The 20,583-nt window shown below is 34.3% G+C and overlaps 1 protein-coding gene across 2 annotated transcripts in view; it reads right to left on the bottom strand.

Annotated features, from left to right (window-relative positions):
• Positions 1 to 16,384, bottom strand: part of LOC111691014 (protein fuzzy homolog) — a 44,147-nt gene extending 27,763 nt beyond the window's left edge. Inside the window, exons 1-2 of one of the 2 annotated variants that reach the window (XM_023453635.2) lie at positions 16,044 to 16,384; positions 15,419 to 15,985 (exon numbers count right to left, since the gene is read on the bottom strand). In XM_023453635.2, the coding sequence (XP_023309403.2) occupies positions 15,419 to 15,985; positions 16,044 to 16,121 (645 nt within the window). In that variant the 5' untranslated portion in view covers positions 16,122 to 16,384. The remainder of the gene's footprint in view (positions 1 to 15,418; positions 15,986 to 16,043) is intronic. The other variant, XM_046956322.1, reaches the window with a different exon arrangement.
• Between the last annotated feature and the right edge of the window lie 4,199 nt (positions 16,385 to 20,583).

Below are 20,583 nucleotides of genomic sequence, written 5' to 3'. Positions count from 1 at the left end.
AAAATTGTGGATTATTTTTGAAAAAATAAAGCATTTAATTTGTTTTATTGTGGAATATTTTTACTTATTGTTGACAAAAAAGAGATTTTCTACAAGAGGGCTTATTGTGGAGAAGGGGTAAATATGGGCCTATCCTTATAAATTTTTGTAGATGAATTTACGTCTACGTCTTTTATGTAGATTTTAATCGTTTTATTAGAAATTATAAGTTAATTTTGACCTTCAAGTCAATTTCTGAAGGGGAGTTTGTATGGGGGCTAGGGTCAAATGAGGCATGATCACTATAAAAATTAGTATTGCCATTTATTGTTCTATAAAACTAATTTTTGCTGATTTTTATTGACATTATAAAACATTCAACGTAATTATGATCCTAAAGGCTCGATTCGGTGGGTACGGTTGTATGGGAGCTAGAAGAAATAATGGACCGATTTCAACCATTTTCCTCGAACCAAAAAAAGAGTATGTGCCAAATTTCATCAAATTATTTTGAAAAATGCGACCTGTAGCGTGCGCATGGACACACATACAGACAGACGGACGGACAGACGAACATAGCTAAATCGACTCAGAAAGCGATTCTTAGGCGATTGATATACTTTAAGGTGGGTGTAGGACCAATATTTTTGGGTGTTACAAACTTCAGCACAGACGCATAATACCCTCCCCACTATAGTGGTGTAGGGTATATAAATTAATTAAATTGGGTAAAAAGAGGAGTTTCATGTAAAGGGCCCACATCTAAATGGCTGGGTCAACTTTAAGAAATTTTAAATAGAGATACATCTTTAATTAGAAGTCTCAATTGGTTATATCTTTATTCGAAAAATGAAATGAAGTTTTTGAATTTGTGTGAATTTTAAATTTATAAATATCAACATTTTTGACAAATTAAACTGCAAGGTAAATATTTGTATTTTTGCTACATTTTTTGGCGCAAATACGTCTTATTATAACGACTGAACCGAATTTTATGAAATTTGTCCCACGCACTTCAAGACTGTTTTGGAAAACTTTAATAGGTATTATTCGAAACATGAATCAGAAAGGGGAAAAATTAGTACATACTTTTTCTCTAAGTTAATGAATATTACTTGTTCTAAATCCCCTTGGCACAAGTAATATGAACTGTCAAAATTTGGAGTAGAAGGAAATACGGAAATTAAATAGCTGTTTTCATCATACTTGTAATTGTTTTATACCAGTCGTTCAAACGCAGTATAAATCATACGACTTTTATTCTCTATTTTGGAATACGGATGGAATTTCATCTTACTTTTTCATTAGACTTTACATACGAAAAGAATGATCGTGTGAAGGCTCCTTAAGGAAATATATGTTGGTTTTAGCTTTCTCAATTTTTAGTAAAGTACCTTTTCAAATGCTTGAAGAGTTTAAATCATGCTTTAAGGGAGAAAATTATTAAAAAAATCAAAATTTTAAGTATTAATATTTTTATTATTGCTTTGTTGCTAATTTTAAAGGTAATTTTTTACCACTTAACCCTAAAGAATTTTGAAAAGTGAGAAAATGTGTAGTTTTGGTAAATTTTTTGAAAGTTATTCTGAATTATATATTTCGACATATTAATTTCAGGGGTAAAAAGCAAAGTAAAGATTTAATATTATAGATCATTTAAAAGTGTAATTACACCAATTCTTATGCTTCAATAATCAGGTGGACTGCTTTAGACAAAAAGTGTAATATCAAACTACTACAGGGAGTACAAGACGAGAGAACAAGACGAGTAATCTCCAGAAAATGTATATGTCTGAAGTACACGTTTTGGTATCTTTTTGTACAATACATACATACCGAACCCGAACTTTGGTAAATTTGAACCGAATTCGGCCGAACCCGAACTTTGTTCGGTTTTCTAAGTTTGGTGAACACGAACTTTTTTCTTAAATGAAAAACGCATTTATGATTAAAAAGTAATAAATTTATAACATTTAAAACCAAACAAGAACATCCGGAAGATTTTTTGAAATGGGTCTTTAATTAGTAACTGGGTCAATTATCAACTAATTATAAATCCCATAGAGTGATAAATTTCTTATAACACACTATTTTTTTAAAATATTATTTTATTATTATTTATTTTTGGTTTTTAATCCATTCATTGACAATGATATAATATTCTGTTGTGGTTATGTTGTCTAAACATATTATCGTTATTGTAACAATTTTAAAATATATTATGATTAATTACCGTCAAAATATTTCATCATATTTTTGTATTTATCATAATATTGTTATACATATTATGATCCAAGGTGATCAGAATTTCGTTTTAAATGTGTATCGAAATCCAAATAAATTTTATCGAATCAGTAAAATTACATTTTCTAAAAAAATAAAAAATATATATAATATAAAGATAATATACATACAATACTTAACACAATTCGCAAATTTCAATTTGCCGATTTATATGAAATTTTGTTTCATAAAAAAGTATAGATAAAAATACTAGTATTTTTAAGTCTGTTATGAACGTAAGTCATTTTCTAAAGCGAACCTTATATGGAGGCCATGTAAAAATGTAAACCGATTTTGAATACCAATCAATCCGCAACAATAGTTTAGGTCCTATCGTTCTTTTAAGAGACTGACTGACAGACATGTCAAAATCGTTTGAGAATAAGGACCTAAAATTTCAAGGTTACAAATGAGATCAAATATTTATAGTCGAAACTATATAATTCAAATTAGCTTATTAATCACTTTCTGGTTAACTGTTTTTCAAATCAGCCGAAAAAACGAAAAGTTAAAAAGGTGTTTTGTACCTATGTATATCGGAAATTTATTGTACAGCCAGGATGTATGATAAGTTCTGTAAACAAATTTTCAACATTTTTAAAACTTTGAAAAATGAAAATGATTCTAAGCCGATTGATATACTTTAAGGTGGGTATAGGACGAATATTTTTGTATGTTACAAACATCAGCACAAACCCAATATAAAAAGGTCTTAGGTTATATTCAACGGGAAGACAACTCTGCTTATGGAAACACACTTCCCTGGTTGTGAGGACACTGATGCTACGGACGTAAAGCAGGTCATGCATCTGGTCAAATTGAGGAAATAGTCACCATGGATAAACTTAGCTGGGCGGTAAACTCTTTTGACCCTTACAAATCGCCGGGTACGGATAGAGTTTTTCAACCATGTTCTGTAATATTCCTGATGACGCATTGGTGCTTTTAGCCGATATTTTCAAGAGATGTCTTATAATGGGATATCTACCTAGAGGGTGGAGAGAGGTTACGGTAATTTTTATTCCCAAAGCTGGCAAAGCATGCCACTTTAAACCGAAGGACTTTAGACCTATCAGCCTATCGTCTTTTTTATTGAAGACTCTTGAACGACTGATAGATCTTCATCTTAGGAGCAATATTGATACCCATCTCATTAGCAATGCTCAACATGCTTATCTTAAGGGTAAGTCGGTTGAGAGTGCGCTTCATGAGGTGGTGGGTTGTATTGAGCACGGTCTAGATCACAAAGAGTATACCTTGGCCGCGTTTTTGGATATAGGAGCCTTTAATAATATTAAAATAGAGGCCATCAAGGAGTCGTTGGTTACACTCGGTGTTCAGGATTTTCTGGTGAGTTAGGTAGTTTCAATGCTGGATAGCAGAGTTATCAACTCAACCTTAGGGGTGGACAGGATTAAAAAAAGAGTTACCAGGGATACACCACAAGCTTTGGTTACTAGCGGTTAACTATATTCTCAAGATCTTCGAATCCAAAGGTAGGAAAATAGTTGCGTACGCAGATGACGTCGTGATTCTGATTAAGGGAAAATTTCTCCCAACGATCAGTGAGGTCATGGAAGCGGCGCTTAACGACTTATCGAACTGGGCCTGTACAAATGGGTTGGGTGTCAATCCATTGAAAACGGAATTGGTACTCTTTACCAGGAGATATAGGATAGAGAGTTTCAAATTGCCGAAATTGAACGGCGTCGAGCTGAATTTGTCAGACGGAGCCAAGTATCTAGGTACCTTCCTTGACAGCAAACTGTCATGGAAGAAAAATTTACAAGAAAGGCTGAAAAAGGAGCTCAATGCCTATTACACATCGGTAAGAACTGGGGCTTAAGACCGAACATGGTAAATTGGATTTACACGTCGGTAGTAAGGCCTATTATTACCTATGGATGCACGGTGTGGTGGGTAGATATGAGGAAGAGTAGCTACAGAATGATACTCAATAAAGCTCAAAGGTGTGCTTCATTAGGCATCACAAGCGCCATGCAGTATTGGATATGATTCTGAACCTACTTCCCATTGACATATATGTTGAGAGTGTGGCGGCTAAAAACTTACTGAGACTCTATGAGTCATCTTTAGTAACACCTCAGAGGGTGAGTGACACTAAGATCTTGTACGAGGTTTGTCTAACAGGTAATGAAAGGACTACGGATTGTATCTCTGATCATTTAGTTACGACACAAGACTTCGGTGTAACACCCCCAATAGAGTTTCCAAGTAGGGACACATGGATGGGATCTGAAGTTTTGTTTGAAGGGTGTGCAATCTTCACTGATGGTTCCAAAATGGAATCTGGCACAGGTGCTGGAGTTTATTTAGGAGACTACAACATAAAGGTGTCATATAGACTTCCGGATGAATGTAGTGTTTTCCAAGCAGAGATCTTAGCAATCTGGAAAGCTATGGAACTGATAAAAACACACATTAGAAGGGGGTCGGAGGTGACAGTTTATGTTGATAATCAGGCAGCACTAAAGGCCCTGAAATGTCATTTAGTTCATTCCAGATTAGTAAGCAGATGCAGGGATGCTATCCGCGAGCTATCTGAGTTGTATACAATCTGGTTGTGTTGGGTTCCAGGGCACTGTAATATACAGGATAATGAGATCGCAGATGAACTGGCCAGACAAGGCTCAGATCAAGGACAATAATAGTGGAGTTAGGTCGGTGAAACCTCCTATCTGCTACTATTATAGGTTAATTTCCGACAAATTCAGGAACTCCTCCAACCAATCCTGGCATAGTAGGATGGATTGCAGGGTATCTAAAGCCTTATGGCCGAGGTGAATGCCAAGGCAACCAGAACACTATTAGGATTGGACAGGAGGAGTATTAGAATTCTAGTAGGGGTGATAACCGGTCACTGCGCAATAGGAGTCTTTTTGGGTAATTGGATCTTTAACACACAGGAGTTTCGTAGGTTGTGTGAGGACGAAGAGTAGCTAGAGACAGTAGAACATACATGGTACACAGGGTGTGAGGCGGAAATGGCTAGGAAAAACATTCAATGATTTAGGAGATGCATCTAGGTGTAGTATAGGCGACATTCTAGGTTTTGTTAGGGGAGTGGATTGGCTATTTAGGCGCCGGACCGCGTAATTCCCTTCCAATACTATCAATATTCTTTCTCTATTGGGATAGGAATTCAGTAATTTCAAACTTATCTATCCAGCTTTTCTATCTTCTGTCTATCTATTTTTCTTGTTTCTTCTTAAAGGGAATCACAATGGACCCTCCTGGGTCTCCGAGTGGATGTATACCTTTTTGGAGTACAACCCTTTTAAACTAAACTAAACAGTAATCGTAGAACGGAAGACCGGTACGTTTAGCATGGTTATCAACTTACAGTGGAAAGTGATAACCGATATCAGGCTACTTATCTGCGGTCTTTGAAGATTAAGACCTGTTTCCACTTGCCAAAACTTAGTTTTATATAAGTCTTAACTATGCTGCAGATTTTCATCATTATAGGACCTCATTTGACCCTAGCATCCACACAAAGTCCTCTTCAGTAAATGGATTGAATATCAATAATTCAAACTTTTATAAAATCACAGGGTGAAAGGGGATAGTTTTAGGTTTATGTTAGAAGAGCAATGAAGAGTAAAGTTTATAGTTAAAGACCAAGAGTAGGTAGTTATGAGAGTATGTTAAAAAGAAGTATAGAAAGTTAAAGAAAATGTCCGTTCTTGTGGACTATTAAAAAGCCACGATTTAGTGTGGCCAGGTTGTTTTTTAGAACCATTTGATGAAGGCGTTTATATTTTCCAATCTTAGATTGGATATTTCTGACAAGTCATCAAATATTCGCATTCCTAAAAATTCAAAGCAATAGACCATAATAATATATTACAAAAATACGTAATACCAAAGCCAGTGTGCTGCTCTTTTTATGGCAGATAGCCTGTAATGGACTACATTTATTTTGTATTCTGAAATTTATTTTAGTTCCAAATTCATGCATTAAAATGCGTCTTACCACTCGATCCATTTTCATGGAACCGTCCGTGTACACCGAAAGGGTTCTTGGAGAGCTGACTTCCTGCAAGGCAGAGTTTTCGTAGATAATGTTTCCGGAGTTTCTGTAAAAGAAGGGTTTTGGAGTGCAGTAATCTATACTAGTCGGTAGAATAGATATATCCACTTTAATACTCCCATGATAGTATGGCCTGTGAGTCTTTGCACCTTTTGCATTGAGTATAAAGGCAGTGTCAAGTGCTAATTTGGTTAGAATCCACTTCAGTAGTGCGAATAGAAAATACGTGAAGTCGTATTCACATAAAAACCTGATACTGCTACCGCAACGTCATCCGCGTATGCGACATTCCAATTTTCTGAGTAGACCTATGTACCACAGCCTCGGCTGCACTGCTCCTCCGAATAGGCGTAAGTGGGGAGGAGCTCGCAAAAAAAGGGATTCACAAAGAAAGGGTGAGTGGACTAGGCATGGAATGCTATAAGCTTCTGTACGCAAAAGGATCATGTAAGATTCGAACCTGTATACTAGCCAAAAAGCAGTCTCAACATCTTCATTCTTTCAGATTTCAGTGTTGAAGACACTGTAGCAGCCATATGGGAGACAAGTATAGGTGCTATATTGGTTATCTCGGCGTACATGGCTTATGACCACAGCGACCAGCCACCAAACAACCTGGTCTGCAGATCCATAGAGATGGCAAACTCGAAGAGCATGCCGATCATCATGGGGGCTGATGCAAGTGCCCATCACACTGTCTGGGGTAGCTCGGACATTAACGCTAGAGGTGAGCCATTATTTTTTTGATATTCTAAACTCAGAATCCGAACAGACCTTTATTGCTTTAAACAGAAGGGAAGTTCATCGACTTTGAAATCGTAGTTGAAAAAGTGGCCCCAAAGCACTTTACATACAGGAGACGAACTGATTGGGAAATGCAGATAATGCTAATCACGTTCATTCCTGGATGTACCGATCATAGAAAATCGATCGGACATAGAAAACGCGGTTGAAACCATAAATCAAGCTTTCAAACACGCCACTTCACTGTCTTGCAAACAGATGCAGGCCCCCATGGTGGTCTGCTGACACCATGGGGGCCAGATGAATCTTATCATCTACTCCTCCAAGTTTCATTCAAAAACCAAGTAGTAGTACGACCAGTAGCCGAGAAACCTCAGAAGGTTTAATGGCCACTCACTTTCCAGGCTGTCAATCTCCGTCAAGCGGGAATGACATGCAGTTTAGAAATCTCCCAGCTGATACAGGAATATCCATAAATGAAGATAGGATCAACTGGGCGATAAACTGTTTCGACCCCTACAAATCACCGGGTCCTGACGGTATAATACCTGCGTATTTGCAACACAATGCTGTCCACCTCATGCCTTGGCTAACGCGGATATATGATGCCTGTCTAAAATGGTCTTATATACCCGAACCTTGGACCAAGTGCACAGTGGTTTTCATTCCAAAAGGATTTAAGACCAATTAGTTTTTCTTCCTTTCTTCTCAAAACTATTTATGTTTTTAAGAATAAACTTTTAGCTTATTTTAATCTCTAGTGGGACTTTTATTTTTATTTATTTATTTACAACTTAAACCTAAGAATAAATTCTAAGTCTAAAAAAAGAAAATAGCATAGAGCACTAGCAACTGCGGCCATCAGCTCGTAATTATACAAGTGGGTTATACTTTCAGTTTTGTTAGTTTGATGAAATCTGAGAAATACAATGGAAAAGTCTAGTTCTCTGGCTAGTGAAAAGCTGACATTATCAAGGACATGACAAACCGTAAAACGTCTGTTACAATTAGTACATTTTGGCACAGTGTTTAGTCTTCTGAGAATTCACTCGTGAGAGAACGAAGCATGACCTAATCGGAGTCTTGAAAATACTCTGATTTTGTCCCTCTCCATACTTATTGGATATTTAGGCGGTTTGTTGTTAAGGTTCACAATTGAGTAGTGAGAGTGTTGAAGACGAGTTTCTTGTTGTTTGTTTTTAACGTGGTTTGCAATATAACGACGAATATCAATTTTCTCCGTTATTGCATCCATAATTACTGGGGCACTAGACGCATATTTAGCAGCCAAATCTGCATTTTCGGTGCCAGGGATGTCAATGTGGCTTGGGAGCAATAAATTTTTACCTTATTCTCGTTTCCTATAAGTAACTCGCGTATTTTGATGATAATGTTCCATTTGTAGTTGAAAGTACTTAAAATAGCTTTCATCACTGACAGGCTGTCAGTGAAAGTAATACATTTCATTTTTTCAGCTAAGACGAGACGAATCGCCTGGTATATGGCACATGCTTCCGCCGTAAAAACAGATGAGTAGTCTTGAACAGATTTTAAGATGAGGTTCCTACCGTCTTCGCCTACAACGGCATATGCCGGAAGGGTGTCTTGCGATTTGGTGCCATCCGTATATAAAAAGTGCCATCCTTCAGATTTTAATTTATCTTTCTGTTCTGCGAATAAGCTGAGGAAGGTAATATCGGAAGTTTCATTTTTTTGAGTTTGGACAGAGAAAGATCAATACAGGAGTAGTTGAATATCCAAGGCGCCTTCTTAATAACTTTTTTTTTACATTTTAAGTTGCAAGTTTAACTCTTCTGTCAGAGCAAAGGACTTTGCAATCGCTGAAATTATTCTTCTTGGTTTTTACTATTAATAATAGAGGTGATGTCCTTGTCAATAACAGAATTGGTGCTGTTTAGAAGTTTTGGTAAATACCTTGCTTTGACCTCATAAAATCTGTCTTCTGTACTAGGGAGACCCGCTTCAGCAAGCATATTGCTAATCGGCGTGGTTCTAAAGGCATATACGCATGCCCGGACAGCATGGTGGTAAGTTGGTTTTATTATATTTAAACTAGTTTTGAAAGAATTACCGTAAAGAATGATAAAACGAGAGTTTTAGTTAAGTATGACAAAGTGTTGATATGCACGAAGCTCCTATGTGATAGATATTGAAGAATGTTTACCCTAGGCAACAGAGAGTTTTTAAGTTGAAGCAGGTGTTCTTTCCAACTGTAGTTGTGAGAAAATATAACGCCTAAGGCTTTTAGCTTATTTACATTTTGTATATTCGTACCATCAGATTGTATTGAGTAGTTATTAGAATCACAATTGGGCTTACGGCATATATGAAATTTCTTAGTTTTATATAAAGAGATTTTTGCCCCGGAATATTTGGTCCAATTGTTTATTTCTTGGAGGAGGCCTGTTAAAATATCAGTTGTCTCACTATTGTCTTTCTTCTTTCAAAAAATATATAAATCATCTGCATAAAGACAATGATCTAAAATCCGGTGAGCATAAATAATTTTACTGATTTCGTTAAAAGCAATCTGAAATAGGACTACCGACAGCGGTGATCCTTGTGGTATACCGTTACTTAGAGGAAATGATTTTGATAAAGTTCCATTAACTCTGACTTTAAACCGTCTATTTGCCAAGAAAGATTTTATAAAGTTGAATATTTTAGGACCAATCGACCAAGACAATGTTTAAAATAACATGTGACCCAATTCTATCAAATGCTTTTTCAAAATCAATAGATAGAGCAGTGACATGGTTTTTTGCGGAAAGGGCATTGGTGATGTAGTAGTCCATATGCAGCAGTGCGTCATCGCACCCCTTATTGTCTTTAAAAGCAACTTGCTCCTTAGCGATTAATTTTTTTGTTTCTATAAACCAAGACATTCTTGCAGCAATAATCCTTTCAATAATTTTGGAAAGACACGGTAGAAGAGATATTGACCGAAAGAAACCAACCGTTGCAGGATTTTTATTTTTTGGTATGGGAACTACTACTGCCAGTTTCCAGGTGTGTGGCAATACGCCACTGTCAAAAAAAGTGTTGTAGACTTCTAGTAGTTTTAATTTCGATGTATGCTTAAGGTGTTTAATAATTTGATATGAAATGCGATCTAAGCCTGGCGTAGTGCCCTTTACTTTACTTAGGCAGTTGTTTAGTTCTGACAAACAAATTGGAACTTCAAGCTGACTGGCAACCCTATCTTGTGTGCTATTTATGACTATTAAGTTGACTGAGTTCTTGGCCGAGTTAAATAAAGGTGGGAAGTTTTCATCTGAACTATAAGTGGCCCATTCCTTACCGAAATGGTTAGCGATTTTGTTTGGGTCAGAGATTGACTCATGCTGTGTGTTAATGGTCTTGATAATGGTAGTAGAAGATTTTCGTGTGATTTTGTTGATTTTATCCCAAACTGTTGAGATGGGCGTGTCCCTATGTATATCTTCAGTGAAACGTTTAAAACTTGAAATTTTTGCTCTCTTTAACTCTCTACGAAAAATTGCGTTTTGTTTTTTATATGCAATTAAATTCTCTTGATGTGGGGCGGATTTAAATTTTTGCCATGCCTTCATCTTAAGGTGCCTTAAATCAGCAAGAGCATCATTCCACCATGGGACTGGCGACCTAGCTGGCCTATAGTTATGTGTGAGTTGTGGTATGTGACAATTGGTGGCAGAAAGAATGCATTTAGTCACTGTTGCGGCACATTGGTTGCTGGATTGTGTTATTTGACGGGATGCGATCTCTTTATCTGCAGAATTTGAGAAGTTGTACCAGTCAGCTTTATGTAGTAAAAATTTCTTAGTTTGACAGGCCTGAAGATTTCTTCTGACAATTTTAGAATTAATTTAATAGGGAAGTGATCGCTGCCATGTAAGTCATTAAGTACATCCCAGGATGCTAGGGGGAGCAAGTCCAGCGAGCAAAGTGATAGATCAATATGGGAATAAGTATTATGGGTGGAAAAGTGGGTTGGGCTACCATCATTTAATATGCACAAATCGGATCGTTCAATAATAGTTTCCATTAAGACCCCATATCGTGTTCCAGCTGTTAAAGTCGCCCAAAATCAGCAATGGCGTGGTAATAGATGATATGATGTTGGAGATTTCATTTATAGAGATATCCTGGCATGGTGGTATATAAAATGAGAGCACTGTAAACGTTGTACTTAGATTGACTTCAATTGCAACTACTTGGTACACTGAGGTTATGTTGATTTGTCTATGAGGTATGTTTGACTTAATGAAAATACCAGTTCCTTGTTTAGAGGTGGAGTTGAGAACTAAGTTCACGAAATACCCGTTTTTGGGAGGTATAGGTGTAAAGTTGTAAGCACAGTGAGTTTCTTGTAGCGATATAAAGCAGGGATCCATATCCTTTATAAGTAATTGTAGCTCTTGAAAGTTATTCAAAAGGCCGCCTATATTCCATTGTAAAACAGTAAAACTCATAAGCTGAGCGCAAAAAATATGACGATGGTCTGGACGGGATACGATTATTGTTAAATGATGGATTTATTAAAAATGAGTGTATTATAGAGGTGAGAGCTCCATTTCGGGGTCATCGGGGAATCCTCGTTGAAATAACTATTTTGTCTTATTAGTGTTTGAGTTATTGATGAAATAGGGGAAATAAATGTGTTATTAGAATTCAAAGCATTATTTTCGTTTTCAAAGTTTTTATATGAGGAAACAGCTGTTTCTGTTCTATTACTTTTATCATTGTTTTCTTTGCAATTTTCTTTTTGATTTTCAACTTTCTTCGTTGTTGTAGGTTTAGGTTTTGATGTTTTCGGTGTGTCTAGGAGTTCGTTAACTTTAGTGTTAAGTGGAGTGGTGATGTCAAAGTTTCATCTTTTTGCTTATTCTTGCTATTGTTTGCCTCTTTTCGCTTTGTATATGTTTCGTATGTGATATTTGCACATGTATTGTCGCTAACTGTTATTATTGGATTGCTTTCTCTATATTTTCTACGTGCTTCTCCAATGCTACAGTAATTTATTGTTTTGATTTTTAAGATTTCTTTCATCTGGAGATATCTAGGGCAGTTTTTGTCCGAAGAAGAATGCTTTCCAGAGCAATTTGTGCAAAAAGTGCGCTGGCACTTTTCCTTATCGTGGGGGGTAGACTACATTCAGGACAAGTAGCGTCGCCACGGCAACGCTTTTGTGTGTGTCCTAAACGTTGACAGTTAAGGCATCGCATGGAATTTGGAAAGTAATAATCTACTTTGCATTTGTACCAAGCAACATCAACTGATTGCGGTAAACGATATAAATCGAAGGTTATGATCATTTTTCCAGTTGGAATGCGAGATTTACCGTCTTCACTGGGTTTAGTGAATTTGTAAACGTCTGTTACTCCTTGATCATTCATCTCTTCAACAATTTCTTTTTCAGGCACATGTATTAAGCATGGGGCGTATATGACACCCTTTACTGAGTTAAGTGTGTGACGAAGTTTGCATGAAACAGGGCAGACGTTTGAGAGAGTTTTTGCTCTTACAAACTTATCTGCAATACGCGAATTACGGGCAAGAATCAGTAGATTACCATCCCTTAAAAGGGAAATAGAAGTGTACTCTGTGCTAATATCTTCCACACCTTTTTTAATGGCAAAGGGGCTTAACTTTGCAAGTTGTTTTTGCTTTTGTTTTTTTGTAGGGTTGTTTACATAATCCCCGAGAGGATAAAATTTATTGTTAGAGTATTTGTCCGGTGGGCCCGGCGCCATATTATTGTTTTTAATAGAACGAACAATAAATAAAGAAATGTAACTTTGTTATTAATGCAAAAAAAATGAAAAGAACGCGAATAAAAAAGAGAAACAACAATAAAGTCGTTAATTTTTACTCTAGACTATTACAAATATGAATTAGTGCAGACAGATGAGAAAGATAACCGTTTGCATTGAGAGATAGTCGATGACTGTATTATTTTTAGTTTCTGATACTCTAAGCATTTAATTATTAAAGAGATGATGTTGTTTTGGTGGGGAACTCTAAGTACAATACAGTGTGCAAAAGTATTACAACTAATCGATTATATTCATAAATACATACTATATTTTTTCTATTCTACGAAATGTTGCGATAGTGTTTTTTAAGCAATATTCTTTATTGGAAATATATTTGAAAATTTATATTTTTTTTAAATGAAAAAAAAATAAATTTAAAACATGTAAGAAATTATAGTCGAGCGATGCTGACCATATAATACCCTATACCTTTTACAAAAATATAATATGGTTTAGTTGCCATAATAAAGCATTTAAGTTAAATTGTATCTTGCCTTAAATATGCATACTTAAGCCGTATAGGGTCATATGAGAACCTATTATTATTTTGCAGCTTTTTGTCGAGATATGAGTATATTAAACATAATTATGAACTTAAAAGCTCTATTTGGCAGGTTCAGTTATATGGGGGCTAGGTGTAATGGACTAGGTAATGGACCGATGTATACCATTTTCAGCAGGCTTTGTCTACGGTACCATAAAAGACCATGTGCCAAATTTCATTGAATTGTCTCCAAATTGCGCCCTGTAGTTTGATTACAAGGTTTACAAGCCCTATTGGTGGGTTCAGTTGTATGGGGGGTAGGTGAAATAATGGACCGATCTTAACCATTTTCAATAGGCAATATAATATAATATTATATACAAAAATTTCATTGAATTATCTTCAAAAGTTCAACCTGTAGTTTGATTACAAGGTTTACATGTACGGACAGACGGACCGACATAGCTAAATCGACTCAGCAAATGATTCTGAGACGATTGATACACTTTAAGGTGGGTATAGGAACAATATTATTGTGCGTTACAAACATCAGCACAAATCCAATATAACCTCCCCACTAAAGTGGTGTCTAAATTTATGCCCCATAGTTAATTTCTTACATTCCCACTTAAACTTTTTCCGAAAAATTCATGGAAGTGTGAGTGATAAAAATGACATTTTAAGATTATTGCAATTTTTAATATTTTTGTAACAGGAAACCATTGTTAAAGAGTTGTGAGGAAGACCTGCAAATACATTACTAAATATTTATTTGTTTCCTTCTAATTTAAGTTAAATTAGGGTAAAATTATTTAACCCTTTTTTTGTCGACTTTAAAATAAAGGTTAAACCTTTATTTTTAAGTCGACAGATTGGACTTTCAGATGACAAATGATTTTATAAATTAATATTTTGTGTATTATTAAATCATATTTTTAGATTTTAAGTGAATATTTTATGCATATAAAACACTTATTTAGAGAGCATTAACACTTTGGCGGCCCTGTTTATTACTAAAATATTTATACTTGCTGCTTATACTATAAAATACTTATACATGTATGTATTTCTAACAAATTTAGGATTAAATTGAAATTAATCCTCGAAAATTGTTTTAAGTACTCAATTATTTAATTTCGTTCGATAGTTTTAGCGCCCAATGGAGGTAGTTTAACTTGAGCAAGCAATGCAAAATAATAATACAATTTTTACTAAAATACAGACTAAAATTATTGACTTGCCGATTAGTATAAATTATAGGGACTTGTTTTAAATTTTAGTTTTCATTAACTTTTATATTACATTTGCCATTGTCTTCATCTTTTTTATAAAAAAAACCCTTGTTCTGATAACAAACAGTGACATTAGTATGGGAACACTGCAAAGTTTAATCAGAATCAATTTATTTTTAAATTATCTGATCTGATTATTAATTGACATTTGATCGCCTACAGAAAACCCCGCTCTAAATGTTTAAACTTGAATAACTTTTGCACTTCATGAGTTACAGCTTTTGAACCTATATCATAAAAAAGCCCTAAACTTTACGTTAGATCCTGGGTTTTAAAGGGAGACATCTTAATTAAAACTTATTTTTATCAGAATTTTTTATATTAGTATTTTATGCCATGATGTAATAAGTAAGATGAGAGCGTTTCGGCAAAAAACACAACAAACGCAATAATTTTATGTTGTGTAGATTTGGGTTTTGTCAAAATGAAATTTCTAAAATAGAAAAATAATAAATTTTGTGCATTTCACAATAATAACTATAAAACCGTCGTTACATCTAGCTTGTATCTGCAGTAGAACAATGTTTTATTGCTTTTTCATCTGAATTTTCTTATTTAAAAACTTTTTATAAACATTTTAATCATAATTTAAAATTTTAATTTTATTTTTGTTGCTTTGAAAACTCAAATATAATTTTTTAGAATAATAATAATAAATTATTTATTTTGACACAACCCAAGTACTTTTTAAATAAATAAATAAATAAAAGTCAGCTGCTTTAACGATTTCACCTTACTTAGTGCATCCAGATTTTTTACTTACATTAGGACTTTTTTTCGGCAAGTAAACAACGACATCATTTTGTAAAGAACTCGAAGTTTGTAGAAATAAAAGCAACAGCTGTCTATCGATAATATCTAAGTCCCACCAGCCCTCGGTTGCCACAGCTATTTTATGGCCAACAACGAGAGAACAAAACAATGAGCCGCACTGTGTGCTAAACTCTTCATTCAAGAATTGTAACATCTGAGCATTTTCGGTAGAAAGCAAGCAATTTGAAAATCCTAAAAACTGACTTACACACGTATCTAGTATACCGTCAATAAGACGTAGGTAATTTTTAGATTCCTTCTTCAGTTTTTCTAAAAGGGATGGATGGGACATCTCATCTTTGCTGATAAATAATGAAAAGGCACCAAAAATAAGTTCAGGCAACAATTCAGCCGTAAAACTACTGATGCCACAGGAACAAACGATAACTGTAATTGTATTGAAGAAATCCTGCCACACATAAGTCCAGTTACTAGCATAAGTAGTGTACAATGAAACTCCCAAAGATTTGAAGAACATATGCAATCCATTCAAAGAAGCAATCGTAGAAAATGGTAACTAACATTTAACAAAAATTACTATTGACAAAATAGCAAATATAAATATATTTACTTACATTCTCACAATTACCTTTTTTACGAGTTAAAATTGGCAATCCTCCATTTGTGGTCAAACAAATCAAATGTATAGACATATTTATTGTTAATAAATATAATATTTGAAAGTTTGTTTACTAAAATTGCCACTAGTAATCAATGTTACCAGAGCTAAAAATTGATCGTAATTAGCAGAGCCCTGCGCCAACGAACATTGACGTCGGTAGCGGCCACAGGGTATACTTTGTGGTAGCGGCTGACAATAGAAATGTCGGCGGTAGTTTAAAATCGACAGCACAAAGTATACAGAGATGTCACTTTTGACATTTGAAAAAGTCTAAAATCAGCTTTTGTTTGATTTTAAATTGTTTGGTGAGAAGAGGTATATAAAATACAGATAAAAAAATCATTGAATTCGTTTTGTGCGAAAGAGAGTGAAATAGCTTTTTGCTCGTGACGTCTCTGTATACCCTGTGTCGACAGTTAGCAGCATATAGGCGAAAGGGATTGTCAAAGACCTAACGGGTGAGAATGTATTAGTAGAACATTTTACATAAGTGATGGTGTTCCAAAAAATATTCCCCACAACACTAACCAATGCCAAGAGGGCCAATATATCAAATTAAAAGACACTTGTCACATTTCTTAAGAATTAATCTTTATTACAACATCACGTGTCGAGATCCAGGTTAAGAAGAATGTATAAAATGATATTTATCTTTAACTATCTATACTGACGTTTTCTTATTAAATTGCAACTAGATGTCGCGAGAGTGTATCATTTACATTAGGTGTTTTCGTATATTTTGAATCTTACACTACAGTATTTAAACAAAAGTACATATTTTTTTATGTGTTATTTTGGAATTTTCTTTTGTTATTCAATGAATATATCAATTTAACAATTTTTAGAATAAAAATGTATGTTACAAATATTATTTTCATCAACATTTTTTATGATTTACTTTTTCCGAATGACATTTTTTGTTACTAAAAAGTGTACATCAAAACACCGCTGTTAACAATGATAAAATATACACCACTTTATAAATTTCACCAAATACATGTCAAATAATTAATTGCTAATAAAAAAATGTTATTAAATACGTTATTTCAAAAAGAAAAAGTTATTAAATATTGTGTGCTTCTCGATTTCAAAAACTGATATCTTAGTTGATAGCGAGAGAATATAAACGGTTAATTTTCGTTTAATAAGGCCAAATTTTATGTTTCCCATCATCTCCTCTCCGTATACATATTTTGATAAACATGTAAACACTTTTTAACGCATTTTGGTGAAAAATTTACCAACAATTGTACACTTGCACGACACCTCACTATAGTGGAGAAACTACCCAGCAGTTCAGTCGGACAGTCCCGATCTACATATTAAACTACCACTTATGGTTACCCCTAGCCACCGATTGCGTAAGCCTTAGTTTGTTTTTTAAGTGTCCGTATCTTCACCCTCGTTTACAAAGAGTACATTTGTGACGAAAGGCGAATTAGAGCCAACCAGGTGGTTAGCCGTTAGTGCAAATCACTGTTTTTTTATGAATTGACTTTTTATGTAACTGCTGGGTATTATACATTTGTGCTGATACTTGTAACACACAACAATATTGAGTATACATTAAGTACACGTATTGGCTCGTAATAAAGTTGAACTTAAGTGGTTTATGAGAATAAATCCTTTTCCAAACATTATCTTTAATTTTCTCAGTTTTGATTTATAAACATATATACACATATATAACTTCAACGACTTAATCCGATCCTTTATTTTTCATAAGCCATTTCTTGAATACATAAGACAATTTTGGAATGATTCAATTCGATAATCATTTAATGAAATTCGAAAAAGTATACTCTGGAATAATATCCTTAAATTAGTTCTCTAGATTATCATATAACAATATTACCAACAAATCACGGAAAACAATTCAAATTTTGATAAATTATAATTGAATTTAATATATTTTCCTCATTTATATTTTCTGTGTTTATTTTTATACCCTTTACCTTCGTGAGAAGGGTATATATAAGTTTGTTATTCCGTTTGTAATTTCTATAATATAATTTCCCGACCCTATAAAGTATATATTTTCTGGGTTCTTATAGATAGCGGAGTCGATTAAGCCATGTCCATCTGTCTGTCTGTTGAAATCAGTTTTTAGAGGACCCCAGATACCAACAAGATCCGAATCTTTAATAATTCTGTTAGCCATTCTTTCGAAAAGATCGTGATTTAAAATCAGCAAAATTGGTCGGTAAATAACGGAGATATGAGCAAAAATCCGAGACAACCTCTGAAAATTTCATCAAAAAATGTCAAATTTTCGTTTAGCGTTGTTGTTGTTCTTTTTGTTTAGCTTTTGATGTAATAATAATGTAGTTGGGAAAAAATTTAAAATTTATAAAAGATATTTAAAATACACTATGGTGAAGGGTATATAAGATTCGGCACAGCCTCACTCTTACTTGTTTTTATTTCGTTTAGCATTGTTGTTGTTCATTTTGTTTTGCTTTTGGTGTAATATTAATGTAGTCAGGAAAAAATTTATAAAAATAATATGTTTAAAATACACTATGGTGAAGGGTATATAAGATACTTGTTTATATTCAAAGTGGTATGTCTATATTTAATCATAGTTCCCATATAATGTATCTGTCGCGCATGGTTTAGTTTGAATTAGTCCATTATTTCTCCTAGTTCACATAGAAATTACAACCGAAATATGCCCTCAACATTAATAACTTAAAAAATATACCAATATTTAACCAAAAAAGTTAAAAAATATAGAAAATTTATTTTTTTAGTTTAGATCTAAAATTGATCTATATGTATATTTAAATGTTTTTAGTATAACAAATTGCACCTCATTATATATTTTTAAAATTTAAAGAAAACAACAATTTTAATTATAATAATAAAAAAAAATAAATAAAAAACTAAGAAAACTATTATTTGGTCTAATGTTTCGCTTGAACAAGACAAGAAATTCTTTAGGGTGCTAACACATTGGTGAGATGCCAACCTCATCAACATCACGCCTATGCTGAACTCGCAGCTCACGCTCTCTATTGATTGTTTGTCCTTAGATGGGATTGCGTTGTTCACTATCTTATTCTTCACCAGATTTTCTACCTTACTCTGTTGGTCTATTGGAATTTTGCCTATCGGATTACCGGCATCGTAAACTGCATAGCAGAGATCTTCCCGATGTCTTTTCTGGCAACTTTGGCGTAAGATGGCGACTCTTTTTCTTTTTCACTGCATAGCCTCTCTTGCCTCACTTTTCGGGGCTTATTTTGAGATACTGGTACCTTCGAGGTTGATTTCGCAGATGTGTTCGTCTCTTACTCGCAGGATTCTAACTTGAGGTTCCTTTGAAGTATGGCTTGGCTTTGACCGTGTATTAGGTTAGGTTTATTCTCAGTTCTCAACTCTTCTGGAGACCTGATCCTCTTTGCCTCAGATCTTGTGAGAGTCAGATTTTTCTTTCTTTCAGATTTTTTCTTTTTTTTCGGAGTGTCGTTGGATTGACTAACTATGATTTCCTGAAGCATCTTTTTCAACTTCCTCTTCTGTGCTTCATATAGTTTTTTTTGGGCAATAGGTAGTTTAGCTATGCTATGGGATGGGTAATATCGGTCCACTTTTTCGGATAGCCCCCATACAAGTGGATCTCCAAAAAGAGCTTTAACGAGCATAACTTTAGCACGAGTATTCGATGAAATTCGACATAAATAAGTCAAAATGAGTCAAAATCTTTCTACCAAATTTTTTGAGGATCGGTCCATAATTGACCCTACCCCACATGTAAGGTAATCTTCAGAAAATGACTTTAACTCTCTTTACCGGCCCAAAAATGCGATATTCGGTATAAGTAAGTCTCTTACGAACCAAAACCTCTCTACCATTTTTTAGGATTGGTCCATAATTGACCCTACCCCCATACAAGGTCTTCTTCGGAAAATGTATATAAAGCTCATTACTGGCTTCAAAATAAGAATATAGCAATGAAATTCCATGCATATAAGTTTCATGAGAGTCAAAATCTCTCGACTAAATTTTATATGGATCGGTCCAAAATTTACCCTACCGCCTATACAAGGTCCCCTTTAAAAAATTACCTTAACGCTCGGAAGTTTTTACGAGCCAAAACCTCTGCATTTTTATACCCCACACCACTATAGTGGGAAGGGTATTATGTAAGTTTTCCTTACTTAAAATACTAGTATTGCGATTAAATTTGACATCAATAAGTTCTATACAAAATGACATTTTTGTACACAATTTTACAAATTTACCAAAAATATTTTGTTTTAAAAAAATTAATATTTTCAAAAGAGCTCAGTCCATAATTGACTTAATCCATATTCCAATTTCTTTTTACGATATATAGTAAACGTTTTGGTGGTGGGTATATGAGATTTGGCACAGCCGAATTTAACACTCTCACTTGTTATTTTCTAATTGTGTTAAATAATTTCGAAAACAAATAAGAAATGTCGGGTGCGGTTTGTCGAATACAACCACTTAACGCGGACAATTAT

This window comes from Lucilia cuprina, chromosome 2 (assembly GCF_022045245.1).
Source record: "Lucilia cuprina isolate Lc7/37 chromosome 2, ASM2204524v1, whole genome shotgun sequence".
Classification (NCBI taxonomy): Eukaryota; Metazoa; Arthropoda; class Insecta; order Diptera; family Calliphoridae; genus Lucilia; species Lucilia cuprina.
Note: the sequence above shows the minus strand (reverse complement) of the source record. Positions and strands in the feature narration are given on the sequence as shown.